Source organism: Anastrepha ludens, chromosome 6, assembly GCF_028408465.1.
Source record: "Anastrepha ludens isolate Willacy chromosome 6, idAnaLude1.1, whole genome shotgun sequence".
NCBI lineage: Eukaryota > Metazoa > Arthropoda > Insecta > Diptera > Tephritidae > Anastrepha > Anastrepha ludens.
Genome location: NC_071502.1, coordinates 6,285,530 through 6,306,820, shown reverse-complemented (window position 1 = coordinate 6,306,820; position 21,291 = coordinate 6,285,530). Strand labels below are relative to the sequence as shown.

Here is a 21,291-nt window from a genome sequence, read left to right as displayed (position 1 = left end):
GTGTGGCTTCACGTTAGCGGTGCATGTTGCAATGAATAACGCATTAATTTTTGCGCACACTTGCAGAAATCATTTCCGTTTCCGTTCCCTTTGCATATGCTTTTCCTGTTTCGCAGGTTTCTAATTCCGTCCAGCATTGCGATTTTTCCAAAGGAGTTACAGTGTTTTGAGCACAACGAAAATGTGAGTAAAAATGTTTGGTCCAGTGAAGGGTTCGGAGCATTTTCACGCTTTATTTCAACGATGAAATTAAGATATGATTACAAAAAAATAGGCGCCATTTTGCTTGACTTGCAGACTTTTCCATTTTCAAGACCATTACATAGTTCCTTCTTCAGCTTACTAAAAGCTGCCCAATTAATTCCAAAATAAAAATACTAAAATGGAATTGAATTGGACATACGCTCTGCAGAGAAGACGATAATGTTGCCGAAATGGCTTTCCAATAGAATCCGCAAGGAAGTCGACGCAGAGCTCGCCATCAGACTCAAACTCAGGTTACCGGACCCCTGCAGTGTGCTCCAAGCAGAGGTAGCCGCAATGAAGGATGCAGCTGATTGGCTGCTTACATGCGTACTAATAGTCAAGAAAGTAAATATTTACTCCGACAGCCAAGCGGCAATAAGAGAACTGGCCAGGGCATGCCTGGCCTGACTTTCGCCTGCATCCGAATTCTTTGACATAAGCCTCTTCTGGGTTCCTGGTCACAGCGGCATTGCGCGAAACTCTGAGGCGGATCAGCTGGCCAGACAAGGGACATGTGAGGCGACTTCCCCGCGAAGGGAGAGAATTGGGATCCCCATGACTTCTTGTGGTCTGCTCCTGGAAAGATGGGGATCGCGCCAACTCAGCGAGCACCTTGCAAATACACTAACTTGTAAGGTCACGAAATACTTCTGCCGACGTGTGAATCGGGGGCGCTCGGGGACAGGAGCTCGCAAAAGCTGACAAAATATCAGCTCTCTAATCTAGTGGGTTCCCTCACAGGACACAATGCGCGAGGAATGCATGCTGTGAGACTTGGAATCCTTGAATCCTTTTTGCGTCGGATTTATGGAGGACGAGATGGAGTTATCTCAGCACCTTCCCCTTAGCTGCCCTGCCCTGGCGGTGTTAAGATCTAGACATCTTGGCTCTTACTTCTTGCTACGCCTGCTCTTAAAGCTGGCGTTGACATTAAAAATCAGCAGAGGCGTGTAAACGCCTAATCTCCTTGCATGGTTTCCTATGAGACAATGACCTGTGAAGACCCCTACTAGGGTCCTAATTTGAAGTCTACTCAATTTTATAATATTCTTGGACAGACATAGACTAAGCCTTGGCCATGTTTGCCTAGCAATTTCACAGGTATTGACATGAATTCACCTTTGATTTACAGAACTGATTAGTGCGTCTTTAATAAGAAGATTACAAGTTGTAGGGAGTTGTATTTGTAGAGCGTAGCAGCATAGAATATTTTTTTGTTATTATGTATGTTATTTTATTCTTAATAATATTATTATAGCCTTTATTTGCGGCAATACTTCCCACTGTGCATCTTCTATGCGGACTTCGCATATTTTTACAAGGCTTTGCCGTATTCTTACGGTGCTGCCGTAACTGCCATCTTTGCTATTCATTGCACTTTTCTGGTGCCACTTTTATACCAATTTTCTTTATATTATCCTCTGAGCGCGTGTGTGTGTGTGTGCATATACGTATGTAAACGTTTTTTTTTTCTTAACTCATTTTTTCACCTACTCGGAAAAGATTTATTTCTTTGTCGACGGATACAGGAGAACATGCCATACATTTTGAAAGCATGCGCACATACACACACACACAATCAGAATTATCAGTGTATGCTATGGTTGCACTACCCTGCACATGTGAATATTTTGTTCTCGTGTGGACATTAGATGGGGTTGAAAAAATACTAGTCCCTGTATTTAGAGCTTATGTTGGGAGGATTTCAGCACCATAAAAACATTTTTCGATGTTTCTCTAAATTTCGAAAATGGTTATTTTATTATAACTCGCTTGTTTGACGTCCGGTTTTCAAAAGCAAAAAGTCATTATTCCAGGCTTGAGTTCCTTTAACTGCTATAATTTTTTGGTTTCAGAAATTAGCAAAGTAGTTTAAAGCAAACTTTTAATAAATTTCAAAATACTTGAGCTTGACTGAACGAAAAGCATGTCATATGATGGTAAAGCTCTGAATAACTGGGAATGGGACAATAACGAGGACACCGAAGTGCAACAATGTAAAAAAAAACAAAAGTGACGTATCGTCTTCTTCTTAATTGGCGCTATAACCGCTTATGCGATTTTGGCCGAGTTTAACAAAGCGCGCCAGTCGTTTCCTTCTCGTTCTAACCGGCACCATTTGGACACACCAAGTGAAGCCAAGTCCTACTCCACCCGATCTTTTCAAAACGCAGAGAAGGCGTGCCTCTCCCTCTACTACCACCAGCTGCTACCGCATCGAATACTTTCAGAGCCGGAGCGTTTGTATCCATTCGGACGACGTGACCCAGCCAACGAAGCCGCTGGATCTTTATTCGCTGCGCTATGTCTATGTCGCCGTAAAACTCATATAGCTCATCGTTCCATCGCCTGCGATATTCACCGTCACCAAAGGCCCAAAAATCTTACGCGGAATCTTTCTCTCAAACACTCCAAGCGTCGCTTCATCGGATGTTGTCATCGTCCACGCTTCTACGCCATACGTTAGGACGGGCATGATGGGGCCTTGTAGAGTGCTAGTTTTGTTCGTCGAGAGAGGACTTTACTGCTCAGTCGCCTACTTAGTCCAAAGTAGCACTTGTTGGCAAGAGAGATTCTACGTTGGATTTCAAGGCTGACATTGTTATCGGTGTTAATGCTGGTTCCTAAATAGACAAAGTCTTTTACTACCTCGAAATTATAACTGTCAACAGTGACGTGGGTGCCGATACGCGAGTGCGCCGACTGTTTGTTTGAAGACAGGGGGTACTTCGTTTTGTCCTCGTTCACCACCAGACCCATTCGCTTTGCCTCTTTGTCCAGTTTGGAGAAGGCAGAACTAACAGCGCGGTTGGTAAGGCCGATGATGTCGATATCATCGGCATACGCCAACAATTGTACGCTCTTATAAAAAATTGTGCCTGAGCGAAAAAGTTCTGCAGCTTGTACGATGCTCTCCAACATCAGGTTAAACAAGTCACACAACAGCGAGTCACCCTGTCTGAAACCTCGTTTGGTATCAAACGGCTCGGAGAGGTCCTTCCCAATTCTGACGGCGCTGCTGGTGTTGAGCAACGTCATCTTACATAGCCGTATTAGTTTTGCGGGGATACCAAATTCAGACATGGCGGCATACAGGTAACTCCTTTCCGTACTGTCGAATGCAGCTTTGAAGTCGACGAAAAGTTGGTGTGTGTCGATTCTCCTTTCATGGGTCTTTTCCAAGATTTGGCGTACTGTGAATATTTGGTCGATGGTAGACTCTCCAGGTCTGAAGCCACACTGATAAGGTCCAATCAGTTGGTTGACGGTGGGCGTCAGCTTTTCACACAATACGCTCGCTAGAACCTTATAGGTGATATTTAGAAGACTAATCCTACGGTAATTGGCATAAATTGCAGGATCGTCCTTCTTATGGATTGGGCAGAGCACACTTAAATTCCAATCGGCAGGCATTCTTTCATCCGACCATATTTTGCATAGAAGCTGATGCATGCACCTTACCAGCTCCTCGCCGCCATGCTTGAATAGCTCAGCCGGCAGTCCGTCGGCGCCCGCTGCTTTGTTGTTCTTTTTAGCCAAGTCATTGCTATTCTCACCTCGTCATGGTCGGGACGGGTAGCGGAACGGTTGTCCACCAACTTATAATATTTAAAACACCAACTTGTCTTTTATCAGCAGCATCAAAATACTTTTTTATGGTGCCGAAATCCTCTCACCAGCTCAGCTCTAAATGCAAGGGTAGACCTTTGCCACTTTTTTCGAATGGCGACTGCTCCGCTCTAATGCACATACATATTTAAAAGGCGCATGTAGTTCTCTGAATTGTCACATGCAATGACGATTAGAGCAACAACAACAACTATATGGAACAGCGAAGCAAACAACATCCGGCACAACATTTTTACGGCGTTTGTATGTGCGAGTTGATATGCGAAAAAAATCGGCTTTAATAAAATAGCAACAACAAAGGGAAATGTGTAAGTAAATGTCACGTTTAGTTTACATCAACGACGTGCTGTTTGCTCGAGTGCGAATGTGATTGCGTGAGAGAGTGTTTGCATGGAGAGCCCCTACCCAGTTATGCGCACATATGTACATGTGTAATATGTATGCGAACTTTTCCATTGGTGTATTTGGTGATGGGCGCCCTGTTTTACTTGAGCAAAAGTAATTTTCCTGCAAAATATTACATTTGCCTTGCCAACTGTAAAGTTGTTTGCATTAGTTTTAAATCTTTCTTATAAAATTTTTATTGCACAATTTCGCCAAATATTTGCATTTTACCAGCAACGGTTCCGTTCGGAAATTTTTTTAGGCGTACATAAATCTAAAAAACATTTAAGGGCATTAACAATTAAAATAGTTGTGGGAAATAAAGATGCTAAGTCAAATCATGATAAACATATAAAGGGTTTTCCAATAATAGGTGTTAGGTGTTAAACAGGAAAGATGATTAACGATTTTTTATGACGGGAATTGGATGGTATTGATCTGGAAAATGTTTATTTTCAACAAGACGGCGCTATGACGGCCACACAAGCAACGAAACCATTGATCTTTTACGGGAAAAGTTTCCGGACCGAGTTATCTCTCGAAGAGGAGATCACAATTGGCCATCGAGATCTTGTGATTTAACACCTTGTAACTTTTTTTCTTTGGGGTCACGTGAAATAGAAGGTCTACGCCAATAGCCCATGGTGGATTCAAGACCTCAAAGATGGAATTCGTGCGGCTATCGAGGGCATAGGGCAGCCACTTTGCAATTCGGTTATGGAAAATTTCATGGTGGTCATTCGCCTCATGTTATTTTCCACTATTAACGGCATATTTCCCTCTTTATAATGAAATATTCATCCGACCATTTATATTAAAAATAGCATTTTTCCTTGAATATCGAAGTAGCACCTCTGTTTGAAAACCCCTATACATATATGGTGCAAAATTAATTTGCTTTTGAGTAACTTTCTTAATACAGTAAATAAAAAAAGACTTGGTGTGACGGAGGCCTTTATTTTGACCTTAACGCGCTCGACTGCTTGTCTGTTTGTATGCTACAGTTGTCTAGTTCACAAATGTAAGACGCCATTTGCAAACATGAAAAATCTTTCGAAGGAGTGATTAATTTTGCGCCACTTTGTGCATGTTAAATGAGTTACGTAGTGATAAGGAGGATGGTTCTATGTGCAGAAGTCCACGCAAGTAGCGAAAGTCACTGATGGCCATTCACTTGGGAGTGGACAGGACGATTCTTCTGCTTACCATCCAGGCAGCTTCGCTCAAGTATCTTCCGCACAGCTCCCAAGCTTCCGTTAATGGGAGAAGGCGAAGCAACTTGGGATATCGAGTTGTGCACTGGGCGTGAGACCCGCCACATAAAAATCCTTCCACAATAAAAAAACCAAACAAAGCCTGGGATGAGAACTGCCGACTCTGATGCCGGCCACTGCGAACGAACTAAAGATTACGATTTGCCTGGCATACACCGTCCCTTCATGGGGAAGATGCCCTTGTCCGGCTAGTTGATGTCCTCGTAAGAACAAGAGATGCCATGGACGCGGCAAGTCAAAAAGAGCATTGGGCCTTGCGACGTCTACTTCAGTTGACGTATAAATGAGCGCAAATTTGGTGTTGAATATATAATGGGAGTGAGGTTTTGTCGCCAAGTACTGTCGTTCACTCCGGTGGTTCTCGCAATAATCCGCATCAAATCCCGTTTTTTTTAACATCTCGCTGATTTGCGCTCACGCCCCGACGGAAGAGAAGGACGATGCGACCAAAGATTCCTTCTATGAGCGCTTGGAACGTTTTTATGAGCACTACTCCCGCCACGACACAATAATCATGCTTGGCAACTTCAATCCCTCTCAAGGAGGTAATTTTTGGTCTCACAGTCGAAAAGTTCAGCCCACATAACGAAAACAGCCAGTAACGTACAAAGGCTGATCGACTTCGCCGAGGCCCGAAACATGGTAGTCTGCAGCACCAGAATCCAGCATAAAAAGATACACCAAGCTACGTGGCTGTCCCCTGATCGAAAAACGCGAAACCAGATCGATCATGTTGTGATAGATGGAAGACACACTTCTAGTGTTTTAGATGTACTTACGAACCGCGGGCCCAATATTGACTCGGATCATTTCCTCATTGCAGTCAAACTGGGCACACGCCTCTGTGCAGCAAAAAATATGCATCTAACCACGCAAAGAATGTTTGACCTCGTGAAGCTGTAATCACAACGGACAGCCAAAAGATTCCCCTCGACTCCCGCTCCTACTCTCAGAGAGTACTGTCCACAAATTCGGCATGCAGGAGCGATGCTGCAGCATTCCTCGTTCTTCACATACCGCCTCAAAAGAAGAAATTTGATTTCGGCGAGTCTGAAAAAACAATTGTTACGACGAGAATTCTCATGCTGCCGCGCAAAGAAAGGATGTTGCCCATGTGGCCGCCATGTGGGATCGTTATCGAAAGCTCAGAAAGGAAGATAAACACATTATCAGAATGAAGAAACGAGGCACACATCCAGTGAATGCGAGGAGCTTGAGATGCTGGCCCATAGGAAAAATGCTTGAAAATTCGTTCAGAAAGTTCGCGGCTTACAGAATGTTTTTTATTTTATTCATTTTCTATACAGTCAAGAAGGGAGTGCCAAACACCAAGGCCATGGAGAAGGGGGAAATTAAACTTTTATACAGACGGATAACAGCCAGGCTACTATGGCCGTAAATAAACAAGAAAAGGCCGAAGGAATTGCTGAGTCTCTCAAGAGAAGATATCTCGAAGGTCGTGGCCTGTGTCACCGGCCACTGGCTATTTGAAAGGTATTGATTGAGACTAGGAGTACTCTCCCATGAATATTGTAGAAGCTGTAGAGATGAGGAGGAGGAAGAAACAGGAGAGCACTTCCATTGCAATTGTGCAGCCTTAGCTAAAATCAGAGCAGATTGAATAGGTAAATACTTGTTCAATTCTCCTACAGAACTATCTGGCGCGGGGATTAGACCAATCCTGAGCCTCAGACCAATCAAGGTTCCCGTGTCGCACAGTGGTATCACAATGGACCTGCGAGGTCTAAGTGAGTTGGTCATACAGACCGACTACCACAATAACCTAACCTAACCTTCTATGAGCTCTTGAAAGGCTGGCTTAGAAATCATACAGCAAATCAGCAGCCAGCGACATAACAGCGAACTGTGTGCCAAAAGTTCACTAAACGCATTTCTTCACCACAAAACAAGGACCAAAAAAACAAAATCACAAATAAAATAAATGGTTGAAGTGAGTTTCACTTGTAACAAGGAAGCACTTAAAATTCATTATCAAAGTTGTTTGTCAAAAAACAAAACAAAAAAGCCAAAAAAAAAACGGCGAAAAAAATTGCAAAAAATTCTTGTTGATTTCAGTATTTCTAGACAATTTGGCAACTTTGCCAAAATTTTGTTGAGCCACAAAAAATGTGCCATGTTACCACAGTAATTAATTAAAAGTGCAACATTTCTGACAATGATATGCAACAACAACGCCAATTGAGTGCAAGCAAAGGAAAGGAAAGCATGAATGAAAAGTTATTCGAAAATTTTTTGAATGGAAAATTAAGATTGGCAAACTTACATGCATAAATGGGAATAAATAAACTAAATTAATAAAAACATATTTTTAACAAGCACTAAAAATTAATTAGTAAAATTAAAGTAAGTTGCAAAACAATTAAAAAATTCTTAGTATAAAACTAACGCGCATCAGTCGCTCTTTACACGTCGCGCTCAACAGTAAAAAACAAAGTAAAATAATAATGAAAATGGATTCATTGCTTTGCTTAATAATTTATTGTTTCGTTAAACTCTCCTTAGAGGTCATTTGCTGCATCAACTTCCAAAGCACTTTTGACTTTAGAACACCTGGACACCTCCAGGACCCCAAAATGAGCTCTTTGAAGGCTTCAACTGCTTCTTCAGGCGTTGAAAAACATTGACCTCGCATTTTATTTTTGATGTTCAGGAACAAAGAGTAATTAAGCGTTTTTGGGCTGTAAAGTGGAGGATTTATTAATTCAAGCTTTCGAGTGCCTGAAAGCTCTCCTGTGTGGGCCGATACGTGAGAGCACGCACGGCTTGGTGAATGATGATTGGTCTTCGGCTATTGCTTTTCCTTAATTATCAAAAATTTCTGACCAGAAAATGATTGTGCACAACTTAGAATTGACTGTATGAAGTTTTTCTAGTGGTACAATTGCGACGCGCTGAGATTTTCCGCAAAACCAGTCGACAATTTGCCTTGAGTTGCTTTTTTCGCCATTGCTATTTCCAGCTCTTATGCTTAGATGCAACACTCGTCACCTGTTACGACGTGCTATGAACGACCCCGACTGAATTTCTTTAACATTTACTTACAGCAATGAAGACGGATCCTGTTTTGGGCAATTCTCAAATTATGACGCGATTGAAGTCAATTTAATTCCACAATTTTAGTCGGAACTATACAGCAGATCTCTTGCGTTTGTACCATTATGCGAAGTCGAGGCAAATGAATCGATTTTATATTCCATAATTAATGGTATATAAACTCGTACATGGGCCTTTCAAATAAAAAATAATTAATTCACTAATGCCTTGCACAAAGCTTTTTTTTCGGGACAACTAGCAACTCAGACATGAACTAAGTCCATTGTACTGCACTCGGATTCCCTTTTAATTTTCTTTAAATCTACCCGACTTCCGAAGAAATCTGAGTGGATCTTGTGGTCGCTTCTTAACACATCAGTGCCAAAGACCTCAAGCCTGATTCGAGCGAAGGCAGGGCAGACGCACAAAAAGTGGGCAGAGTACACTGTCTGAGATGCCCAAACCTTTCTCTGTGCTTCGCCCACAAAAAGTGGCCCGTCATCAGTCCAACCAGCCGTTTGCACTCCTCTCTGCTTAATGACAAAAGGGTTTGCGACAGTGGATCGGACATGACAGGTACCATCAGTTTAGTCCATCTGCAGCCTCTCTCAGCCTGCCAAGCTCGCTTGTGGGTAGTAGTTACCCATTTGTTAACCGCAGAAGGGAGTAGCAAAACGGGCTATGAGACAAAAAAGTTGGCCTCAGAGCTCATCTTAGCTAAGAAGTCAGAGGTCTCGTTACCCGCGATACCCACGTATCTCGGGACGCATGTTAGCATCAGGCTATTGTGCTTACTGACATAGTCCAGCCTGGATTTATAGGACTCAACTACCCTTGAAGTGGTTGGGGGGCTGTCTAAGGCCATAAGCGCAGCTTGGCTGTCGCTGCAGACACATATAGATTTACCTCTCCATCGTTTTTCCACAACAAAGTTCATCGCTTCTTGAACTGCATACACCTCCGCTTGAAACACAGATGCATGCATTCCAAGAACAAAGTGCAGTTTTGTCCCGCTGGATTCCACGTAGACCCCAGACCCGGAGCCATGCTCGGTCCTGGAGCCATCCGTAAAAATGCGAAAACAGTGTTAGCACAAAGCTTTCTTCATTTCATTTCTAAAGGGTGATCAGATTGGACATACTTTTTCCAATAGAGCTTTTTGGCAGATCGCGCGTGACTACGGTCAGACTAAATATATAACTTTTTTTAGTATTCATTGACATTTCATCAGAGAAGAACTTACGCCTTAACAACGTCTTACCGAAAGCACTATTCGGCATACCATCGGCAAAATTAAGAATAATTTTATATTATTGGATGATACTCAGCAGATCTCGCACAGTCCGAAGTGAAGAGATCATTGCGGCTGTACATGAGAGTTTTGCCAACGACATGGGAAAACCAATTCGGCGTGGATCTCACCTATCTTATGGCTCTACACGGATGATTGTGGGCAAATATCTTAGTTTGAAAACGTTTAAAATATAGCTAGTCTAAGATGCAAAGCCGGCCGATATTCCAAAGCGTCATACTTTCAGTCGTTGGGCTCTTGGACAATTCGCCGAAGATGCGCAGTTTGGGATCCGAGTTTTGGTTAGCGGTAAGGCTAATTTTTAGCTTAATGGCTACATCAATAAACAAAATTGCCGTATTTGGGCTGAAGAGCAACCAGAAATCATTCAAGAGCAGCTATTACATCCATTGAAAACAATCGTTTGATGCGGTGTTTGGAGAAGGAATCATCGGCCCATATTTCTTCAAAGACGAGGGTGGCGCCAATGTAACAGCGAATGGCGAACGTTAAAGCGTCATAATAAACAACTTTTTGATACCGGAAACTCAAGCCCGTGATTCCCACAACATTTAGATCCAACAAAGCGGCGTACAGTACTACTTGCCACACCGCCCGTGAAACAATAGATTTACTGTGTCGTCATTGGGGTGAGCAATTTTTCTCTCATCTCGAACCAGTGGGCTGGCCACCAAGGTTGTGTGATGTCACACCCTTGGACTTTTATTTGTGGGAGTATGTAAAGTCTAAATGCTTTGTTGATAAAGCAACTTCGATTGAGGCATTGAAAGTCAACTTTACCAAAATTATTCAGTAAAATTATATCATATATGTCCGTTTAGAAAATGGATACATGTGAGCGCAATTTAGTCTCCCTTTTGCGCAGGAACTGAATGAGACTTAATTGGTTGTGAAATAATGCTGCGCATTGTCACTTTTGAAGAAGATTTACGGAATAGCAAATATACATTTCTTATAGTGGCATTCAAATGAAACCTGAAAATGGACCAGTGGTTCTTGTATGGCAAAACTTAAGTTTGTTAAACTTCCTGCTGCTAGACAAACTAATTGGCGTCAAATATTTTATGGTAACATAGTTAAAAGAGACTTAAATAGTTTTTTCGCTTTAGGTATATTTGCGTTATTTATTTTATGCTTGCCGATCATGTCATACGAGACACTTTAGTACGGTTTGTGGTGAAAATATCTTTAACACAGCGCAGAAGAAGAGCTGGCGCTCATTGCCGCATACTTAGCTCAACAGCCAATTTTTGTGACACCCTCCGGTATAAGAGTGATATACTTGTATATACCTACACACATTTTCATTTCAATAAAAAACATGCTTTACTTTTATACTCCTTATTAAATTTTTTTCTTTTTCCTCCTTTTAGGCAAATTCAAAGAGCAGGCAACCTCAAACTCAGCTTGGCTGCCGGTGCTCAATTCCAAAGTGCCCGAACCCAGACCGGGTACATGCACCAACGATACGGCAGCGCTGCCAGATTCGGTGTTGAATTTCATACGCAAACATCCGCTAATGGACAAGGCAGTCGATCATGAATTTGGCAATCCAGTATTTTACAAAAGGGATATCATACTAACTAAATTGGTGGTGGATAAGTAAGTAAAAAACAAAACAGAGAACAGAAAATATAAAGTAATTTAATGCATTATGAGGATGTATAGTGTGTTGTTGTTGTTGCACATAACCTGAAAATAAGCGAAAACTCCGCTTTAAAAGCAGTTTTGTACTCTTACGAATTCAAGCGCATAATCTCACTGCAGTGTCAGTTCTTTTTTTTACTTCACTTATATGTACAGCTGTTCAGCATGGCGTATGAGTAACTAAGAAGAGCGGACAGCGACTTTGTCGCTGCCAAAAACTGTTTGTAATGTTAGTAATGCTGTTAATGCCATTGCAAATGCTGGTAGCTGCCATTTTATTGCATTTCGTGTTTCTCGGCAGCTTGTTGACATTTCTTCTGTTTTATTTTTTTATTTTTTGCTTTTGTTTACGCTCACTAACTTGCCACAATTCGCGCGCTGTCAACTTTTTCTGTGCGGTTGTCCGCAGGCAAGTAAGCTGCCAGCAACGTTTGTTATTTAGTTGTTGTTGTTTTGGAGTTAGCGAACAAAATAATTATTCACATTTGAAAATAAATGTGGCGTATTACAAGCAGCAGCGAAAAGAAGAGGAAGAGGAGTGCGAAAACTAGAGGAATAAAATGTGAATAAATAAAAAAAAATTAATTAAAAAATTTTAAAAAAATTTAGAAAATCCAAAAATAAAACAAAAATCAGTAGAACTAAAAGCAGATATGCACCGCTGTGGCAGAAAGCATTTTTTGCATTTATACAGTTTTTTCTATACAGACATACCAACATAAATGCAAGTAGGTATTTTGCTTTTTTTGCCTTGGCCCGCTTCCAATGCTAGTCAACTTGTTTTGAACCAAGTGAAATTTGCGCTGGGAAGATCAGCATCAGGCGCAACTTGAATAGAAGTTAAAAAAAAATTAAAAATGTTATACGCTTTTAAGCTAAATGCTCTCGAACACCATTAGCCAGTAACACAAAAATAGTCGCACTTCACTGTGTAAGAATATAAATGGAATGCAGCAAAAGAATTACAAAATTGATGATAAATAACTAACAACGACACAAATTCAAATAGTGGGCAAACATGAAATGGTGTTAAAAATTGAAAATAAAATAAAAATCTGAATATAAAATAAAAATCATGCAAAGCAATTATTAGTTAATATGGAAGTGCTGCCTACTCTGGCGCCCATTTGGCAGCTCATCTTGGTACTTTTTTTCTTTCGTACACTTCTTCTAATGGCCACTGGTACTTTCATGACATATTGTGGCGCCTCGTTGACCGTTTGTTTTATCTACTTGTACACATTATCAATTGCCTAAGGTAGTTCTTGGACAGTTCAGCGCCCTTTTGGCCATTCCTGTTGGGTAAAATGTGATTAAATTATCGAAATGATTATTTTGAAACTCAGCTCGTGCAACTAATTGTTTGCCAAATGCACGCTTATGTGACGTTTTGATAACACAGGCCAACAACCAAAAAACTTTTTCGATAATTTTAACTAATTACTTTGTAATTTGGTGTCCTGATTACGAAAAAAATTATTAAAAAGTTATATCACCCATCAATTTTTCACATTTTACAATTAAGTAAAAATAAAGTTTATGTACCAAAATGTATCGGATATATTTCACAGTCCTGCAAGGTACAGTTTCTAAAACGGCTATGGGTGTTTCTTCAAGGTTTTTTTATGCTGAAAACGAATATGAGGTTAAATAGTCTAAAAATGCAGATTTTGGCCATTTTTAAAATTTTTTTATGAGCAAAGTAAAGTCTTTTTTTAACTTTCCACAACGGCATCGCAAAGTACTAGTCTTCAGCTTTAAAATCCATTTTTAAAAATATTTTTGCGATTAATATAAAAAAAGTTATACTATTTTGAATTCGCCCTTTACAGGGGCGTTAGACAGTTAGAAAGGTTGAATTTGCATATCTAAAAGTCTCCAATTCGATTCGGAGAATAAATCAATTGAATGGGCTTTGCAGGTAGTCGAAATAACGAAGCATCGATTCCAAACACTACCTATGAAAGAATAATGAGAATTTGTTGGAGCCTCTGAAATGAAGGCGCTGATATCGAGAATGAAATATATATGCATATATAGTTCGTGCGTAAACCCTTTTTGGGTGTTTGGCCGAGCTCCACCTCATACATACAGGTCTGAGCCAACTCCCAACGGCAGGTATTTTTTATGAGGAGCTTTTTCACTGCAGAAATACACTCGGAGGTTTGCCATTGCCTGCCGAGGGGCGACTGCTATTAGAGAATGAATTATAGTCAAGACAAAAAGTTTAAATTCTTAAGTTTTTTGTTTTAGTCAACTTTTCCATCTTATGAAATTTTACCATCCACTAGTAGAGCCCGCAATCCGGCTACGGATTAGTTCGTTCATTTAAGTTTATACCTCCTTGGATGGCAAAAGACGTGCTAGCTTCCAAAATAATTTGCAAAATAGTTTGCATACACATTTTTTATTGATAATACGTAGGAAAGGCTTAGCGAAAAATCGTAAATTCCAAATTTATCAGGCAGCTATACTTAACTGTCAAGGCTTAGTTGAAATTTTATTACTGATATTTATTAATTGAAAAGAGAAAAAAATTGTAGTTAAATCTTTGAAATCGAATAGCGCAAAGAGGGTGACGTTTTACGCATTTTGCCATATGACCAAATGAATCAGAAAATACCCAAGTAATAATATACTTGAATACCCCGTATAAATACAGAAATGCTAGCATTTCGGCGGCATATGCACAAATCTTATTGATAGTCATCCTTTAGAACGCTGGCAGACTTTTAAAAATAATTCAGTGGCTTTCAACTTTATTAATAATTTTTGCAAATCAAATTCAAGTTTAATAAATTACTTCAGCGACGACTCTTATTTCTTATATGTAACTGTAAATTTTGTGGTGAAGAAGTTATGATTAGCTAACTACTTATAGACTAGTCCAAAAATTCATTGGTATAAAATTCCAAGTTTGATCTCTAAAATATTCTTGCTTTTTTTCGTATTTAATATATTTTTTAATTGACTTTCCACCTTCTGCTGGTTGGTTGGTTGGTACTTCAGTTTCTTTTACAGCTGCAAGTTTCTTACATTTTCAGTAACAAAAGGCCTTGCTGCAAGTAACTCTTTTGATAGACTTTTAAACTAGTCCAAAAAGATTTAGTTACTAAATTAATATTGGGTAGTCGAAAAAGTCTTTTCGTATTTTGTTAATAGATGTCGTTGTCATCTATCTCCAGTGCTACCAATCACATTGTGTCATATCATATGGTGTTAGAGAGGTGACATTTTAGCTTCATTTAACCAAAAAAAAATTAAATTCGGAGAAGTTGAAAAAAAGTTATTGCTGTTCAAAAATGCGTGAAAATAATGAAGAAATTCGCTATATTTTGAAATTTTTATATAAAAAAGGGAAGAATGCCACGCAAGCCACCAATGAAATTCGTGAAGTTTACGGAAACGATGCTGTATCAGTTCGTGTAGCACAACAATGGTTCGCTCGCTTCCGTTCTGGAAATTTCGATGTGAAAGATGCACCTCGCTCCGGTCGACTATCGTTGAAAAAGTCGATGAAATTATGGAAAATATTGACCAGGACCGTCACATAAGCTGCCATGACATCACCAAGGCACTACACATTCATCATCAAACGGTTTTCAACCGTCTAAAAAAGGCTGGTTACAAAAAGAAGCTCGATGTTTGGGTACCACATGAATTGTCTGTGAAAAATTTAATGGACCGAATTAACATCTGCGATTCTTTGCTGAAACGAAATGAAATCGAACCATTTCTGAAGCGAATGGTAACAGGAGGCGAAAAGTGGATCAAATACGACAATAATGTGCGAAAAAGATCATGGTGCAAGGGTGGTGAAGCTCAACAAATGGTCGCAAAGCCAGGATTGACGCCTCGAAAGGTTATGTTGTGTGTTCGGTGGGATTGGAAAGGAATCATCCACTATTCGCTGCTCCAGCCTGCTCGAACGATTGATTCTACACTTTACTGTCAACAACTGATGAGATTGAAGCAAGCAATCGAAAAAAAACGGCCAGAACTGATCAGCAGAAAGGGCGTCGTCTTCCATCAGGACAACGCTAGGCCACACCCATCTTTGATGACTCGGCAAAAACTGGGAGAGCTTGGCTGGGAAGTTTCGATGCATCCACCATATAGCCCTGACCTTGCACCATCGGACTACCATTTGTTTCGGTCAATGCAGAACTCCCTGAATGGAGTAAAGTTGGCTTCAAGAGAAGCCTGTGAAAATTACTTGTCGCAGTTTTTCGCCGAGAAACCAGAAAAGTTTTACACTGATGGAATAATGAATCTAGAAGAAAAATGGCAAAAGGTGGTCGACCAAAATGGTACATATTTGGTTTGATAAAGTTCATTATAAATATAAAAAAAATGAGTTGAAGTTTGATTAGATATACGAAAAGACTTTTTCGACTACCCAATATTTTACCCCAAAAGTATGGATTTTTTTACAAAGTTGTTTTAAGTTGCCTACTTTTTTCCACCCATTAAATTTGTGTCAGCTAATTTGCGCTAATAAGCAAGCGTTGCATGAAAAATAAATGAAAATGTGCCCGTGCTAGTTAAACTTTTTTCTAACACTGCCCAGAAAAATGTATACGCCCATGAAGCGCAGAACTCTTTCATAATTAAATTAAAATACTGCACCAAAAGTTAATCATTTCAACCCAAAAAAGTGTTTGACTGCTCTTTCATATCCATAAGCAGCTCAGCTTCCACTCTTTTTACCGCCAAAGAGTCAAAACCAAAATTTATCGTCACTGCATAATAACAATTTGCATGAAATATTTTAATTATGCTGCAGCATGCAATAGTGAGAACAAGCAAGAATAACTCAGTGCAACAACAACACTCCTATAAACCGAAGTATTAAGGAAAGAAAGAAAAAGACGAATAACCAAAAAATTACCGCTTCAAGCTTCAACAGATCATTTGTTTGTTTGTTTTTTATTCATTATACCACATTTCAACAATATTTTCATGCTCTTTGTGTTTTTTATCTTTTCTCTCTCGTCCGCTTTCTCTTCCCCCACCCCATAGGATACGCATCGATAAACTAAATCAAGAGTATCTGGTGTACTTCGTGGGCACCAGCACTGGCCTCATTTACAAAATCGTACAATTCATACGCTACGGTCAACGTTTCTCCAATCTACTCGACGTACTGGAGGTGGCCTACAATGAGCCGATACGCGAAATGGGTCTGAGTCAGAAGACGGGCTCATTGTACTTGGCTACGGATCACAATGTGAAGCAAATCGATTTGGCGATGTGCGCCCGCCGCTACGATTCGTGTTTCCGCTGCGTCGCCGATCCGTATTGCGGCTGGGACAAGGACGCGAGCACCTGCAAGCCATACCAGCTGGGATTGCTGCAGGTGAGTGAAGTGAACCGCAACGAAATACTCGAATATTCACGTTTGTGTTAGTGTGACAGTGAATTTTTCAAAGTGTGAGTGAGTGTGCGAAATCGATTGATTGCGGCTGCTGCTGCTGCTGCTGCTGCTGGTGGTGTCAAGGCAAATATGCCATTCAATGCTTAAATCAACATTTCACTTGACACTTTTACACTTTTACATTCGTGCCTTCACTCAATCAACATTTCGGTTTTACATTTTCATTATCTTTTAGAGTGTTTTTTCTTTTTTTTTTGTGTTTGCTTGTTGTACAACTACATTTGTTGTTTTTTCTTTTTTTTTGGTGCTTTTGCCTTCAAACATAATAACATTGATTTTATCTTGTATTTTTGTTATTTCTGTTTGCCTGCCACAGGATGTTGCCAATGAGACTTCCGGTATTTGTGACACGAGCGTTTTGAAAAAACGTATCACCGCCTCGTACGGCCAGACACTGCATCTGTCGTGTTTCGTTAAAATCCCTGAGGTGCTGAGGCAGAAGTCGGTGCGCTGGTATCACCATTCAACGGAGCGAGGACGGTAAGTTGAATGACAAGCAAATGTTTATGAAAAAGAAAATATATTTTACCAGATGTTAAGGAAAGAAAAATGTTCATTTAGAGTAGCTGAATTTTAGAGCAGCGGAGACTGGGTTTTGTGGTTTTGCAGCAAAAATACGCTTCAGAATGTGGTCTAAGCGTAAACTTGAATAAAGAGGAATGAGGAACGAAGAAAAGAAAATTTATAAAATTTACAAAAATATAAAAAAGCAGCGCAAAAAACCCTGAAATTCTGAGCTTTAATTCGGAACAAAAAGAAGAACTGCGTGAACAACAAAGCTCAAAGAGTTAAAAGAACTCTTCTACTGACCTCAAAAAAACGTATAAGTATCCATTCTTACTTATTGCACCCGCGTCTAAAGGTTCTTGGTAGAAATATTAAAGAATTAATACAAAACTGGTAACTGGTATATTTCTTAATGTTTACCGTAACTATGTCGTAATTCGGCCATCCGTAAACACCACTTTCGAATTCGTCAATAAGTTTAGTAATGTTTCCTTCCAATGAATCAAACTAAGCTGGCTTATCCACAAAGCCTGTAGACTTTACATACCTACACAAATAAAAGTCACACGAACTTGGTGGCCTATCAACCGAGACGAGAGATAAATTGCTCACCGCAATGACGACGCAGTAAATACATTGTTTCACGCGCTGTATGACAAGTCTACCGCCTTGTTGGACCTAAATGTTGTGGGGATAACGGGCTTGAATTTCCGGTATCAAAAAGTCGTTTACTATGGCGCGTTAGCGTTCGCCATTCACGGTTTCATTGACGCTAGCGTCGTCTTTGAAGTAATAAGGACCGATGATTCCTCCAGCCTATAGGCCAAATCAAATGATTGTTTCTAATAGCTGCTCTTGAATGGCTTCGGGTTGCTCCTCAGCCCAAATATGGCAATTTTACTTATTAACGTAGCCATTAAGCCAAAAATGGGTATCATCGCTGAATACCATGAGTTGGCCTAAGCGCGCGATGAACACTTTTCACGAAGCGTAAATTTTTGCAATACTATTCTACGATTTGTAAACTTTGTTGAGGCGTAAGTCTTTCCATGCTGAAATGTCCATGCCTACTTTAAAAAATTATGTTTTTACTTTGATAGTCGTCACGCGTGATCCGTCAAAAAATCCCTATTGGGGAAAGTACCTCTAATCTTATCACCTTTTATATTTGTCATGAGACTGCCGTAACCTTGTTAGATGGGCAACGGATTGCGGCCTGTCGGTGAATCCTCTTAAGATGGAGCTCGTCTTATTTACGAGGAAATATAAAATACCTAGAGCTCAACTTCCCTCACTAGGGGGCGCTCCTCTGATGCTTTCTGACAAGGTGAGGTACCTAGGTATTATTCTTGACAGCAAGCTTACATGGAAGCTCAATATTGAGGAAAGAGTGAGGAAGGCAACCATCGCCTTGTATGAGTGCAAGGGCGCAAATGGCAAAAGATGGAGCCTTTCGCCTAGAGTTGCTTTTTTTGGCTTTAGAGAGTTCAGAGGGCGGCGCTCATTGAAATCAGTGGGGCATTTCGAACGACTCTTAATCTGGCGCTCAACGCAATGTTAAATGCGGTAACCGTAGACATCGCAGGCAATCAGACTGAGGGGCTCGGACCTTACTTATGGCCACTCAAGCATCCTTAAAAACTTCGACTTCATCCTCCCGTCAGCGGATCAGTGCATATCCACACTTAGTCCAACCGGAACCTTCCCCACTCATGTTCCATCAAGGGAAGAGTGGACGGGGGGCGTCATTTGGGGACAGGGGCTGGTGAACTTGTTCACGGGTGGATCGAAGGTGTAAGGAAAGGTTGGCGGAGGAGTTTTTTGCAAGGAGCTCCCCATCAGACTCAAATTCAGGTTACCGGAGCACTGCAGTGTGTTCTAAGCAGCTGATTGGTTGCTCACATGCTCACAGTGAGGAAAGTAAATATTTACTCCGACAGCCAAGCGGTAATAAGAGCCCTCGGGTCAGTGACGGTGCATTCGAAACTGGTCAGGGAATGCCTGACCTCACTTTCGACTGCGTCCGATTTTTTTGACATAAGCCTCGTCTGGGTTCATGGTCACAGCGACATTACGGGAAACTGTGAGGCATATGAGCTGGCCAGACAAGGGACATGTGAGGTGATTTCCCAACGAAGGGAGAGATTTGGGTTGCCCCTGACTACTTGCGGTCTGCTCCTGGAAACAAGGGCATCGCGCCAACTCAGCGAGCGTTGGGCAAGTACACAAACTTGTAAGGTCGCGAAATCCTTCTGGCCACGTGTGGACCGGGGGCGGTCAGGCCAGCTTCTGAGGTTGAGAATCTATCAGCTCTCGAATCTCGTGGGTCTTCTCACAAGTCACAATGCGGGAGGAATGCATGCTGTGAGACTTGGAATTACCTCAAGTCCGATGGATGTGTATATAGCTGCCCTGCTCTGGTGGGGCTAAGATCCAGGCATCTTGGCTCTTACTTCTTTGCTAAGCCTGCTGATAAAGCTGGCGTTGACATTAAAAATCTGATGAATTTCATCAACATCACAAAGTGGTTGACGCAAATGCAGTACAGTTATCGTTTATAATCCACACACTCTAAATCCATCCTCCTAAGCATCCCACGACCACCTCTCCACACCCTCTCCCTGCCTCCCATCGGTCTTCTTCTTTCACCTAACCTCCTTCATAATGGTACCACAAAGGACGAAACCGTTTTTTTCTCGTCCAAGTGTATTCACTTCTAGGGCAACCATACCAACCTAACCTAATGCGTGGCTCTGCAAGCAATGACAAACCTCCGAGTGTATTTCTGCCAAGAGGAAAGCTCCTCATGAGAAACCTTCTGCCCTTCGGAGTCAGCTTAAAACTATTGTACATGTACATCCAGTTGTGGAACAACATCAAGACACGTGTCGCAAATATGAGCAGGAGCTCGGCCAAACACCCAAAAGGGTTGTAAAATGTAAAATTTGCTTTTTGAATCGGCTATAAAAAAAACTAACCAATATTTTTTCAAACTTTTTTTTTTTATTTTGAAGATTCAACATTGTCATTTATGAATGAAAAATAATATCGTTCAAATGACTGCCACGACTGGCTTCACAGTAGGCCATTCGATCAACCCAATTTTTAAGCCCATTTTCGAATGTTGGGGTCCAATTTCATGAATGGCAACTTCGACTTCGTGCTTTAAAGCATCAATCGTTTCTGGATGGTTCGCATAGCATTTGTTCTTAACGGCTCCCCACAAAAATAGTCCAATGGGCTTAAATCACAGCTCCAAGGCGTTCAATTGATATCGGAATTCAAAAACGGTAGCCAAAAGTTCGAGTGTAACTTTGGCAGTGTGACAAGTTGCACCGTCCTGTTGAAACCAAATGTCGTCCATGTCATCCTCTTCAACTTTTGGAAACAAAAACTCGTTGAGCATGTCACGGTAACGCTCGCCATTTACTGTAACCGCGGAAGAAGACTCACCACTTTGGAAATAGGTTTTCAATATTTCCCAATTTTGTTCAAACGTATAGCGTCCCATTTTGTAAATGTCAAACCTTTAAGTAAATTACGAACACATTTGACATGTCATTTGTGTTGGCATTCTCAAAAAAATAGGTGGTTCAAAAAGCAAACGCTATATGGCCCATATATATCTATATTTGTATAGGTATATGAGTATATATTACGCTGGGCTATGTTCGCCTATCACCTGAATAACGACCGAAAATATAGTTTCTACTTTGAAGATTTGGCGACTCTGGAGCAATATTGAACTTATTTTCAGTAAACTGTTGGTTTTTTAATTCCCATTTGAAGCAAAAGACGCC

At 40.8% G+C, this 21,291-nt stretch overlaps 1 protein-coding gene across 1 annotated transcript in view; it reads left to right on the top strand.

The window, feature by feature from the left end:
• The window catches only part of LOC128868821 (semaphorin-2A-like), a 145,114-nt gene that overhangs the window by 102,631 nt on the left and 21,192 nt on the right, over nt 1–21,291 (top strand). The window contains exons 9-11 of the mRNA XM_054111354.1: nt 11,274–11,502; nt 16,570–16,906; nt 17,301–17,464. Of these exons, the coding sequence (XP_053967329.1) occupies nt 11,274–11,502; nt 16,570–16,906; nt 17,301–17,464 (730 nt within the window). The remainder of the gene's footprint in view (nt 1–11,273; nt 11,503–16,569; nt 16,907–17,300; nt 17,465–21,291) is intronic.